Genomic DNA, 14,173 nt, shown 5'->3' with positions numbered 1-14,173 from the left:
TTCGCTATGCTCTCCATTTTAATACGGAGATAGTTCATTTCATCTGTCATTTCAATCATTTTAAGAGAAATGAGATCCATTCTTTTCTCCATGAGATCCATCTTTTTCTCCATGAGATCCATCTTTTTCTCCACTGTATTATCACCAATTTTTGTCTCACTCTGTTCCTTCTCTAATTCGTCAATATCAGTCGGTTTCATACCATTCACCACTCATTCTCTGATTTGATGCTCTTGACGTAAAGAGTATCAGACATCAGAGTCACCATCTCTGTTCCTGGCATACTTTGATCATCCGTAGATTTATCTACAACAATCTCACTCATTTTGGATTCATTCACTTGCTTCCAATCAGTTTTTGGCGTCTGTGGCTTTTCTGCATCAATATTTTCAAAGATAGCAGCAACCTCATCTACTGATGAATGCTCAATACGGAGCGTAGGCTCAGTGTTGTTCGTTGGAGGTGTGTGTTTAGCATCTATGTTCTCATGAAAGCTGTTATCATCTTTGTGGAAAAAGTCATGCATCAAAGCTTCACAAGCTGGTAGTCTATGTGACGCGTCAAAAGTTAAAAACTCTTTCATGAATCGGAGAGCAAGTTTCACATCTGTCTCAGGCAGGTCATCAGCACTGAAGAATTTTGTTATTGGCCACAGTAATTCATTTTCCTACAAATAAAGTTAAGAAAGTGTAGCTATTATACATTTAGATATAATTATAGTTGTTAGAAGTTCAATTTACTTTAGTTCTAAATTTAGGAAAGTCCTATGGACTTCTTGTTATATTTGTCCGATAATTTATCACATTACATTACATATCCTTGCTGAGTGAGTTGAAAGAAAGATAAGTTTGTTTTTCAGACAAACAGATAGGTATATTCCGAGTAAAATAGCTAAAGTGGTTAAGTAAATGCCAGGTTTACGATACTTAATCGTGGATGTAAATTGGGAATTTACAATTAGTTAGATCGGGTTATCAATGACTTAACTATGTAAATATGCATACACTAATTTGAGGATCTTAAAGTCAGAAAATGTTAGAATTGACAAAAAAAAATTCAAGATTGTGACATCAAAAGACAGCTTTCAGACACCTTTTTTCAATCCTCGTGTAATTAAGGTGTAATTATGATCCAATGACATGACATCACAATTTTGATTTTCTACGTAAGGAATGACTCGCCCGTTTTGGTCACAGCACTACCCTCATGCGAAGTCGAGCTGTTTATACGGTTGAACAGTTTAACGAGGACCAGTACAGCACTCCCTCCATCTCTTCGCAGACTAATCAAAGTGGTTACCCAGTCGCGACATAGGTGATTTACTGGGAACTATGTCTTACGGTCAGTCCGCTGTGAGACTATACATTATGAAATAAAACTATACCTCTAATAGGTTAAGTACTGTAGTATACATTTCCTTTCTCTCGTCCATGGATGCCGTATTTGTAATGGCGAAACAACTAAGTATTTCCATCGTCAGACAACCGAATGCCCACATATCTATTCTAGTTCCATCAAGGTTTTCTCTCCCTTTGGACAAGACAACTTCAGGTGGTTGGTATACCAGTGGCATGCCAATTTGGTGTCTACAACAAAATATTTCCTCTGGTTAATAAATAAAATGCATTTTTTTAAAACTTTACAGTGCTAAATTATGTTAAAATAGCTAGATTATAATATTAAAACTAAGAAAAAATTCTATAAAATTAATCTTGAATGTTTTTTACAATTAAATTAAATTTTTTACCCTTGCTGAAAGATCTCTTTTATAGCAGTTACGAATCAAAACCAGAAGTTCAGTTTTATCCAAAGTCATTTAGAGCTTATTGATAAAAGTTTAAATAAATGCACCAAAAAAACAACACAAAATGAAAATTCATAAAAGTTGAAATCTCTGCAAGTGTTGCAGAACATTTTCTACAACTTAATATTACAGTAACAAGAAAAAAATCCTCTAAACCTTGCAGTTTTTGAATGGTGTTGTTTTCCTAAAATATTTCCTGGACTTTTTACTCAAATGCATAAAAATTCTCGAAATTCAAGTGAACTTTTTACGATAATTTTTTTTTTTTTGCTGTCCCATTTCCAAAAGCTGTAAAAAACCTAGTACCATTGAAGCTATATTATACATCTATTTTAGTAAGTTAAGTAATTATTACAATGGTATGCATAACCAAAATATTCGTATAACTGAGCACCACTGGTGTCAGTAATAAATTGGCAGAGTAGTTCGTTTTAAATGCTTCCGGAAATGCAATAATACCTTTTTTGTTTTCCCCTTTTATGAAACAAAGCAGTTTGGTATTTTAGTTTCTGTGCAATCTTGCTTTGAGGGTGAGGCATAAAAACCTCTATTCATAGTTCCTAAAACTGTAATAGCAGAGATGCAAACTTGCACCGCTTTAAGGAAATATTTCTTCGAGTGGTAAACATTTTCTCTTATTCGTGTGTTAATAAATTTTATTTTAAAGTTAAGTTGCCTACCACTATATTTAACAGTATCTATTCAACCTCAAATCATTAAGTTGTAAATAATGAACCTGAATTAAAGCATAACATTATTTATAATCTTTAGTTTAGAAAATAATTATTTCAAAATACAGGTGTTGTTATTTATAAACATAACACGATTCTTTTTTAAACATTCAATTTTAAATGCTCTTGGAATCTCGTATACGTTACTAGTTAAAATAAATAATTATGTAGAACTAATTTTGAATACTTATATATATAAATTATAAATAATTCAGTCTAAATCAAGGAAATCGTTTGAATATTCTTAAAGAATGTTTTTTTAAATAAATTTTTAAAAAAATTAAAGATAAAAATTAAACTCAAATTAGTGTTTATATCAATATTTTTTTTTTAATTATGAGCTACCACAGCAGAATAATCATCTCTCCCTTTTTAAATACATTTAATAGCAGAAATAGTTAAATCCTTTCATTTATGAAATAATAACTAAAAAGCTTAATGCGTACTTATGGAGAGGTTTTTTAGACTCCCTCAAGAATGTGAAATCGCACAGGAGTGCCGAATTTTCATCTGATATGAGAACGTTGTCCAGTTTAATATCAAGATGGCAAGCTCCATTAGAATGGAGATAGTCCAATCCTTGGAGCACATCTTTCAGCCAAGTCTTCACGATATTGTAAGCTCCCTTGCATGGAATCAAGTCTTGAATGGCGCCAAGCAATGTGGTTGGATACACTGGCATCAAGAAGACAAAAGTTTTTTGTCTCTCTAATTTGTGCATACCTATCAAGGAGACTAAGTGGGGATGGCTCAGATTTTTCCACAACTCAGATTCGGCTTTTGACACCATCTCGTAAGGCACAATCTTTACTGCCAGCTCAGATTTACTTAAGGGCTCTATCATTCTGAACACTTGTCCAAAGGAGCCTGATCCAATATAGCCAAGGCTAGTATATTTTCTCTCTCTTTGCAATATTCCAATTGCTTCTTTAACACGTTCAGCACGTTTATCATGTGAAGTTTTTTTCACACCTCTCCACATTTTAAATCTTATATTAAATAAATACGCTTTTTCTAAATTTATTTGAATTCACAACATTTGATTTCAAACAGCTCAAATGATCAAGATGGTACAAATTACAATAATAAGAGAATTTCATTGTTGATTTAAATGCACACAAGATTTGTAAAACGAATCATTTTGATTATTGGACAACCATTGTTGAAATATATTTCTAAATAGCATTGTTGCAATTGCTTTTTAAATTAACATTTGAGTTTATATAATTTTTTAAGTTTGGGCTATTGCCTCTAATACTTTATTTAAACTCCTTATAACCTTTCTATATCGCTACAAGTTTCTGTTCTAGTTTTTTGATGATAAAATTAATAGTAATTAATAATTATAAATTTACACAGTAACAGCAAGAAAAACTTCACAAACTCAGCTCTTTTCACAGTTCCTGCATTGTATACTTTTAAAAAAATTTATTCCAAATTAAATTTGTCGCCAAAATTTAGAAAAAAAATCATTTAAGAACATTTAAAGCTAAAATTATTTTCCTAGCATCAAAAATTAAAGTTTGTTTTTCCTCTTGAGTTTTAAATATTGTCTCAAAATTTTAATTCATTCATTTCATTGTAATTTTATGGTGTTTCAAAACTTTTATACGATAATATACTATAGTACAATATAATTCGTGGTAAAAGAAATGTATAAATAAACTCTCTCAAAGTTGTATTTACCTTGCAAAATTTCTTTTACTAGCACTGTAACAGCACTTTTCAAAATATTTCATTTCAAAACAGTAAAGTAGCTGTAGCATGCAATCAAGAGTTTTATAAAAGAAAAAAAAATTCTATGAAATAAATTATGCTGAAAAAAATATGAAATTAGATTAATAGTGAAATCTTTTCCGAGTTTCTAAGTGCGCCATTTTTCTTTTTTACCAAGTTATGAACCATAAAAATAGCATGATCTTTCAACGCTATGTCTTAAAAACTAAACTTATTGCCAAAATCAATTGCAATTTTTCAGCTATCTTATTAAACCAATTTTTTACGATGACATCATGTAATGAAAAGAAGATTATAAGTGTCTCGATCTTGAATTAAGTAAATTGTGGATTTGATCGCGGCGAAAATTATAAAATATTCAAAGCGAGTTCATAAATTTGAAAGAAGCATACTTACAGCTGAATCAGGAAAATACAGTGTAAGTGAAAACTAAGGAACCATCTCTAAATAATGTCACACAATTTTTTTTTAAATACACTCTATAACAAAAAAAAAATCGACGCACCAAGAACGCACTAAGATGCGCAAAATCGACGCTTGATCAGGCTGGAATGATGTCGACTGGGGACGTATAGTCTTCAGCGACGAACCCTGCTTCCAACTGTGTCCTGACGATCATCGAAGACGTGTTTGGAGACTCACAGGGCAGAGGGGGGATCCTGCCTTCACTATTGCACGCCACACCGGCCCTCAACAAGGCAGTATGGTCTGGGGTGCCATTTCCTTTGACAGTCCTTTGACCCTTTGGTTGTCATTAGAGGTACACTTACTGCACAGCGGTACGTCGACGACATCCTAAGACCTGTTTTTCTACCATTCCTTTTGCAGCGCCCTTGGCTGGTTTTTCAGCAGGGCAATGCCAGACCACATACGGCACGTGTTGCTATGAACTGTCTGCAAGCTAGTCAAACTCTTCCTTAGCCTGCCAGATCACAAGATCTCTCTCCCATCGAGCATGTCTGGGATATGATGGAAAGGCGATTACATCGGGCACGGAATGTTGATGACCTCGTACGACAATTGGATCGAATTTGGCAGAAAATACCGCAAGAGACCATCCGGGAGCTTTATCGGTCTGTGTCACGCCGTGTGGCAGCTTGTATCCAGGCTAGAGGCGGGTCAACACCTTATTGAACTTGTTACTGTAACTCTGCAATAAATTATTCAATTGTTCTGAAATTTTAATCATTTACTATTCCGTACATTGTCTTCATATCCACCAATTTTCGTTTCAATCGGACAACTCCTTTTTGGTGCGTCGATTTTTTTGTTATAGAGTGTATTTTTGTTCCCTTTCTCCCTTTTGTCAGAGAGTGTCATACTTTTTCCCTTTGTTACAAGTCAGGTAATATTCCATAAACACATATTTTAAATTGAGGAACGAAGCACAACGTTCAAGTATATTTCAAAGTATATTTTACGTTTTGATATCCGTGTTTTAATGAAACTGAAGTATTAGTAAAAAATGCTGTGAATGTAAACCATATGTTTTGGAGTAGGATTCCATAATAGTAAGGAACTTTATATTAGAAAAGCGTTGATGTTAGGTAGAATTGAAATTAATAAAATAGACAGAAAATAGCATTTAGTAAGTGTTTATTGAATAGACCCTAATACAGAAGAGTTGTATGCAATTATTGAAGGGGATTACATAAATTTAGTGTCATGTGTTTGTCTCTCACGATGTGAGCAAATCTGGTAGCTGAGTTAGTGGCACTCCGGTGATGTTTCCTCTTTGGTGTGTACTTTCTCTTGGGCCTGACTGGGCAGCCTGTGAAACAGGCCGGGTGTTCTTGTATGCAGTTCACACATTTCGGAGAGTCACTCTGAGGCTTGATGCATGCTGGCTTATCGTTGAAGTTTCTCTGGGTGCTGCCAAAGCCTTGGCACCTATCGCACTGGATTTCGTGGCAGCCGCCACGAAATCTTTCCATGCGGACAGATGTGTCTAGAAGTCGCTCGACTTTGAAGATGTCCCGGTGTTTGGGTTCGTCGGTCAGGATCACTAAGTAGAGGGGGGGGAGCTTAAGTTCTTAGCCCCGCCTCTTCTTCATCTACTCTATTTTGAATGGCCGTAGACCGATATCTAGAAGATCTCTTTCGAGATGGTGAATCTCGATATCGGCCTTGAGTCCTGGGATGAGAACTTTTAAGTTTCTGCTGGTGGGCTGCAGAGTTTCTATCTGTTCAGGAATTTCAGCTGGTGTCTCGACGGCTGCCGGGACTTCAGCAGTGGTCTGATCTAGGGTGGCTTTCTCCGCCTCTGGTTCGGGAGCTATCTTTTTATCCGGGTAGAGAAGATCACTTTCGGGTTCGGAATCAGGATTTTTAGTGTCGCCGGGTTGACACTACCCTTCTTCCTTTTCTTCTTTTTCTTGGTTTGTTTTTCTACAGATGTATCAGTCTCTGGGTTCTCGTTCGAGATCGGCTTATCAATCTCTGTAGGGTTCTCAACTGGGACTGGTTCTTCCAAATCCATAGAGGTTTCAACTGGTGTTGCAGTCTGTTCTACTGTTGATCAGAGTTTCATTATCTACGTTACTCAATTAACTTGACTTGATCTGGTTCTTGTTGAAGTACCTGCACGCGGTAGCGGGCACCCAACTTCTTCATATGGATTAGGCTAAATGGCGACTGAGACTAATGGCATTAAAGAAAAAGCAAGGATAGTTGATTACTGAGTAGTCTGCTGCGTTTGCAAGTCATATTCGGTCTGCGTTTGCAGGTTTCTCACGGACAAAATGAGTATTACTGTGATGTCGATAGCAATTGAGTATGCGTTACTCAATATGAATTGAAAATAATATTTCAACCAGGGTTTTAAACACATAGTGGTAGAATTGCAATAAGCCTGAAGAATTTTTGAAGGTATGGATTTTTTTATAATTTTTTTTTTTTGGGGGGGGGGGAATTTAGCTTTCTTCTTATAGCGAAAAATGTAGTAATTAAGGCTGTTGCAAAAAGCAGAGTGTAATAATAAATCAAAACAGGAAAATGTTTTCCTCAGTAATGCTCGAAAAGTCACTTTTCTATTGCAAACTGGGATTTTGATTAACGGGCTATGAAATTCCGATATAAAAAATCCACGTCATTTTTTAAATGGTCGTAAGTGTTAGATCTACGTCTCATAACTCCGCCCACTTTCCAGCAAATTATGCTTTTATATTCTCTTTTCAGAAGGTGTTTGCGATTAGGACCATTGTATTATGTTTACCGGAAAGTTCTGTCCGTGAAAGTACCTATACCTTTATACATTTTTTTTCTGAGCATCTGCCAATTTAATGCCTTTATCTCATTCATCTGTGTGAAAAGTTCGAAGAATTCGGAGCGAAGCTCCGTGAGATGTTAGGGGAAGAGAGTTTTTTTTTACTGGAACTAGTTGTAAACAGTCATTGGGATGTCCGTGAAAGTATACGCTTCCTCTGTAATGGAAAGGATTATTTAATAGAAGAAATAGTAGGATTTTTACCCTTTAACTTTATGGTAATATTCTATCTTGAACAGACACAGCATATATGACGCAAAAGAACATGTGCGTACTTATTAAAATTTGTAATGAAAATATCCAACGGGACAGTAGTACGTCTGATGTATACATTTAAGGTAAATGCCCCACCACCTATTTTTTTAAAAGACACATTTCGCCCATTGTACTGGAACATGAGTTTCGCACGGACAGAATTTTCTGCTAATCCTAATATTAAACTTGTTCACAAAAAAAAGCCTTTTCCCACCCTTCATTTAATATTCATTTTTGTCTATTCCTATCCATTTGGAACTTTTTTATTGAATGCACATTTAAACAGTAAACACTCAAGATAGTAGAAAAAAATAATAGAAAAAAAAGAAGAAAAAACACATCTTTTAGGGAATTTCATGGTTGGGTTATGCATTAGAAATTTATGAATGGAAGGCACATATTATTATTATATTGTATTATAAAAAAAAGTAGCATTACTACAGGATGCGTGGCAACAGGAATATATAGAAAGCTGCGCTTATTCGCCATTGTGTAGTATTATTTAACTTACTTTTTTAATAGCTGCTCGCCGCTGCGTTATTTTTCTTGTTATTCAATCTTACCCTTATATTGCGCGACTGTTTTCAAAAGATTTTATTAATTTCTTCTCCTCTGAACGTCGCTATTCCATCGCTACAATTCAAAATTCTTTCGGTGAAATTTCAAACTCGACTTCAAACGAAAAAGACTTCTTCATTTAACTACATCTAGATCAGATAATAAACTGTTTAAAAAACAGCCCAAAAAAATTATTAGCTTGTTTATGGTGGACTCAAATTTTGTTGTGCAGGTATTTAAATAGATTTTACACAAGTTTTTGTCAATGTGATAGATTCAAAAATATATAATAAGGACTTTTAATTAAGAAAAATAATGCGCAATTTAAGGCTAAGGATGAAAACAAGCTATTTCACTGTAATGAATAATGCGATTTGTCCTAAAAACAAGCACATAGAAGAGTGACACGGGAATTTCAACTTTTTAATGCAATTTTCTTCAAAACTAATGACGAGAAGAAAGTGGATAAACGTCTAAAAAATTCCAAAAATTGCAACATCTGAAATGTTAAACCCTTAAAAAATTTATTATTGAGCGAAACTATTCCGTAGTATGGAAAGTATTTTAAATGATATTTATAATTTTGATTAAAAATTTAATAGGTAGAAATGGGCAGTTAGAAATTTCCATTGTCTCCAGATTTTACATATCTATTTATTTATTAATTTTTAAAAGCAATTGAGTAGGGGAGAGTGGGGTCAATTGTAACAGGGTACGATTGTAGCAGAACAAAAATTTCGAGTGCCGGGATCTAGATTTGGTTCCTAGGTGGCACACAGGGTGTATTTATTAAATCTACATGTACACCCCTGCTGGCAACCATTTTTATGTACTTTTGAAAGAGTTACATCACAAAATATATTTTCACGCTACATAAGGACTTTTTTTGGTATTAGAATATTATATTGAAACAAAGTAATTTTGCTTAAACAAATAAAAATTATTAACTGAATATGTAAGTGGACACCTTAATTAACATTTCAAAAAAAAAAGATTAGCTTTGTTAATTAACTAGCATTGTTTTTAACAAATGAAGCTGAAATGGCGTCTTGGGGACGATTGTAACAATAGGTAAAGGGGCGATTGTAACAGCTGAAATCCCTATTTAATTTCTTATGTAGCAATTGCTTAACCCCTTCGGTCCCATTTCTTATGCTTACAAACCATTACTTAACTCTTTAAGATCCACCAATAGTTTCCTATATCATTTATATTATGTTGCATGTGTATTTTTTTATTTGTCACCTTTCACAGCATAAATTAAAATTTTTAACCCTTTAAAGTTAAAAGTTTAACCCTTTAGGTCTCTGCTCATTATTATTTTTACTCCTAAAATATCACTAATATTCTGATCAATAAAAAAAATATCACAACTATGATAATATGTATAATTAACTATGTTTTAGTTGAATTTATGAACTGTTACAATTGACCCCGTAAGTGGGGACAATTGTAACAAGTGCACGACTGTCAAAAATTGTTAATAACTAATAAAATTTTAAATAAGGTATTTTTTTCTAGTAGAGGAAAGTCTACTTTACTCGTCTGTCAATTAATACTAATAATATATTGGATTTTTTGTTAGTTGAAAATAGTTAAGTAAAAAATTTTACAATTGACCCCACTCTCCCCTACTGTTGCAATTACAATTTCCTACTATACTACTGCAATATGATAAAAAGAAATGTGCATCTTGGTATATAGTGAGTTATTGTTTATAGATGGGTCCACCGAAGATTCACTACTGTTTGTCTACGATAGGTACTCTGTCCGCCATTCGTCTGGAGGGGTGGCGGTGACTATGGTAACGAGGTATGATTATTTCAAGTAGGGGTGCGGGGTCCCTCTTTAAGACTGGTTTCGGTGGGAGAAAAGGAGACTTCTTTCTTCGATCTATTGTATTAGCCCTAGAGTTAAGTGAAATGAGCATTCGCGCCTGAAACATCGTTTAGAGCGATGTTTGATGTTTTCCCTGGCCTTCAAATGGTTTTAAAAGAGATACCGTGTTTTTACAAAAGAAGCATTAGTAACGAACATTTTCAAAATTTCAGGAATTCTTTCATTAATTATTAAATTTAATAGCTTGAATAAATTGTTCCTTTTTATGTTTCAGCTCTCTTCTGATTTTCATCGATGCCATTTGTCCAAATACAATGACAAATTGAAATTGTTATTTCTATGAATAACGATTGATAAATAGGATATGTATGGAAATTGTATAAAATTGTTTAAAGCAGCTCAATGTTTTATTAATAAATAACTCATCTATAAATTTATCATACATAGTAAATTGGTTATTAAGAAAAAAATAAATTTGCTAATAAAAACTGTTTTTAATAAATAGTGAAAACAAACTGTACAGGTTACAATAAAATATGAATAAGAAAACGTAATTTAAGCAAAAAAAGCTTCAGATGGTTTGATGGGTGCTGATAAAAATCATCGTTGATAGTTTTAGATTTCATCCTAGTTGCGGTCACTTGCTTTCAGTTTCAAAAAAATAAATAAATAAATAAATAAAATATTTAAAAATTAATAATCAAAACAAAGATATTTAATATTTCTCCGGCACAGATAACGTGAACTATTTTTATTTTCAGCAAAAGTTTTATCTCCTTTTAAAATCAGAGTTAAAGTTTAAGCTCTTCACTTTTTCCAGAAAATTCAAGTAATAAAAGAAATTAACTGCTTTAAAAAATGTGCAAGTTTAGAAATTAAACCATCAATGAACATTCATAATAAATATCGTAAAATTAAAAAGTAATATTAAAAAAACCTGTACTACCCTTAATGTCAGAATTTGTTCACTTTTTTTCCTTTGTATTTAAAAAATAACAACTGATTGAATCGAGAGAATTATTTTAAGTAAGAAAGAAATATTCATGCGAATCTTAAAAAAGTTCTTGAATCAGATTAAATAAGTCTCCTACTGGTGGCTGAGTCAGCCAATCTGGTATACTCCCCATACAAGCTATCATCGAAGGCGAAAGAAAAGGAGACCTCTTCATCGAAGCCACCCTCCCTAAAATGCTCTCTTCTTGTTTCCATAGCACCAGACTGCCGCAGACTTTGTGGCGGACAGAGTACCTATCGTAGACAAACTATATATATGAGGGTTTTGCTGTGTTTAATTCATTACTGTCTCCTCCTAAAGAACAGGAAGTAAGCGGTGTAGGCGTAACTCTCCAAACAATCCCATTTTACACATAACCTTCTTAGAAAGAAACCGAAACATGGAATCTTTTTAGGTATTAAATTCGATGTCCCTCCCCCCTCCAAAAAAATAATGATAAACTTAGCATTTAAATCGCGACTCTCACTCTATTTTAGAGCTTATATTGATTTCATTAACTGATTTAAGCATTCGTGTTATGACTTGAGAGGATAGATTTTCTGACTTCGAGCATTCTTTCCTGAACTAGGAAGAAATAAATATTTTACCACTTTTTTTATTGAAAAAGAATTTTAAATTAATTTAAAATTTGACATTCTTTTAGTATATATAAAAATAACAAAATTGTATCTGGAAATCGCAGAAGGCTGGGATTCTTTCTTGGCCTTTGGCGAATGAAATGAAGATAATAATTGTTAAAGTAATTAAATCGTTGTAAAGTTGTTTCTTGGCCTTCGGTGAGCGGGATTAAACAAACTCAGAATTATAATTTATTTAATTAAATTGTCGTAAAGTTAACGACGGGAGTTTTAGAATTACTTTTAAGTCAAGCTAAGATTGGTTACTACCATTCCTATAACACAACCAATACCCACACATGTGACCTATAAAGTCAACACCAGCTAATCTTTATCAGCAATGTGGAGTATTAAAGTTGAGCTAAATTTCTCTACTTAACTTAAAATGTTAATTAACATAAAGTTAATTAAATACACAGCCCTATAGCTCATCGAATTAGGTGAAATATAATTATTTCTAGTCAACGTTTTTCACTTCAATTAGATTTATTATTTGTATACGTATTTTATTGTAACCGTGATCTCTTTTTGTTTTGTGTACCTAGTAACTTTGATGCATGATAAGTTAATGAATTCAGCATGGCATCGTGCTTGTTTTTGTGTAAATATATAGAGGTAGAATTGAAAGCTTTGTAAAAGAACATAGGCAGAGATGCCAACTGCTCCGGACAAGCCTAAATAATTAAAAAAACGGTAATAACTACAAAGTAAAATTTACAAATATTTGACTATTTTTGCTTGCTTTTTAAAAGGTATAACATAACATAAGTACTATGAAGTGATGAATTATATAAACCTAAGAATTATTTAGAAATAGTGGTGGATAAAAATATGCAAAATTGAATTTATTAAACCAAGACTCACAATTGATAAACTACCACTTTAAAATATATATTTGCTGTCTGGAGCAAGTTGTCATCTCTGCATAGGCTGCGTTACTTAAGACAATTGATACTTGACAGGTTTGGCTTATTCGAAATAGAGTGGAAAGAACAGTTGCTAACAAAAAGAAATGCACCTTTTCAACAACAAATCAGGATCAAGATACCCACACCATGTCCCTTGCAGGTATCCCATTTGAAGAATATTGATTTCTGCTTCATTCCACTTTATCACTTGCAATTGAATTGTAGTAATAAAAGTAATAATACAACATAGGATACATAAATATTTGTTTGAAATGAAATTGCTATTCTCGCAGGATGAAAGCGTTGCTAAATAGATCCAATTTAGGGCATAAAAATATTTTCTTTAGATCAGTAGAGAGCTTTTACGTTACGTTACGCTTTCCCGTAAACGCTAATTAAACTTATTAGCTCAAGCGCGAAAATTAACCTAAAAAATAGCGCATGCCTTTAAATATAGCTTTTGCAATACGTATGGAAAAACTTAACGCAAACGCTAGTCTTGAAAAGCCGCACAATTTTTAGTATGCTAAATTGATCGCGCTGTGTGCCGTTTGTTTGCGTTTCCGAAAGCATTTTTTTCCTTCATTTTCATTTTTGTTTTTAATACTTTATATTTTCTTTATACTTTTTAAAAAATGAATAATTTGTTGGAATAGGTAATAGACGATGGTATAAAAGAGAGCTAAATAGAGGAAACGTTTATGCTAAAATTACCGTAGCTTCGACGAGAAATATACTTCAGATAGGCAGGATTTTCTTTAATATGGAAGAAAATATTTTTAGGATTTTACAATTTTACTTTAAATACACTTCGTTTTATTTATTTATTTATTTACTTATTTATTTATTTTTTTGTGCAAGCCGGGGGCAGAACTTGTATCCACCAGCAACCTCGGTGGGATGTGACCGGTTTATCCTCTGATCCATCACGGCTCTATATTGAACCGAATATTGATCCCGAGAAGAACTAGGTTATGGTAGACGTTTTTTGTTGTCTCATGTGAACTGATATTTAATGTTATTTCATAAGCTTTTAAAAAACAGCTTAAAAAAATATTGACTTGTTTATGGTGGACTCAAATTTATGTTATTATTATTATTTATTATTGTTTATTGAGATCTTATTGAGATGGGCCCACCGACAAATCACTATATATGGGGGCTCTGATGTATTTAATTCATTATTGTCTCCTCCTAAAGAACAGGAAGAGGGCGGTGTAGGAGTAACTCTCCAAACAATTCCGTATTACATATAACCTTTTTAGAATAAAACCGAAACGTGAATTCTTTTTGGGCATTAAATTCGATATTCCCTCCCCCCCCCCCAAAAAAAAAAAGTCCTTCTAATGATCACACACCCCCACCAAAAAATGACTCTCACTCTATTTTAGTCTTTCTATCGATTTTACTAACTGATTAAAGAATTCATTTCGTTCACTCTCTA

At 33.2% G+C, this 14,173-nt stretch overlaps 1 protein-coding gene across 1 annotated transcript; it reads right to left on the bottom strand.

The window, feature by feature from the left end:
* Positions 1-205: 205 nt before the first annotated feature.
* On the bottom strand, positions 206-3,517 carry LOC147803387 (cyclin-dependent kinase 1-like). The gene is made up of 3 exons (XM_087151283.1): positions 2,982-3,517; positions 1,385-1,586; positions 206-667 (listed from the first exon to the last, which is right to left on the bottom strand). The coding sequence occupies exons 1-3, from the start codon at positions 3,515-3,517 to the stop codon at positions 206-208; spliced, it is 1,200 nt and encodes a 399-aa protein (XP_087007409.1).
* Positions 3,518-14,173: the final 10,656 nt, after the last annotated feature.

This window comes from Parasteatoda tepidariorum, chromosome 9 (assembly GCF_982258835.1).
Source record: "Parasteatoda tepidariorum strain Cologne lab strain chromosome 9, Ptep-v5.0, whole genome shotgun sequence".
NCBI lineage: Eukaryota > Metazoa > Arthropoda > Arachnida > Araneae > Theridiidae > Parasteatoda > Parasteatoda tepidariorum.
This window is presented reverse-complemented; position numbering and strand designations above follow the sequence as displayed.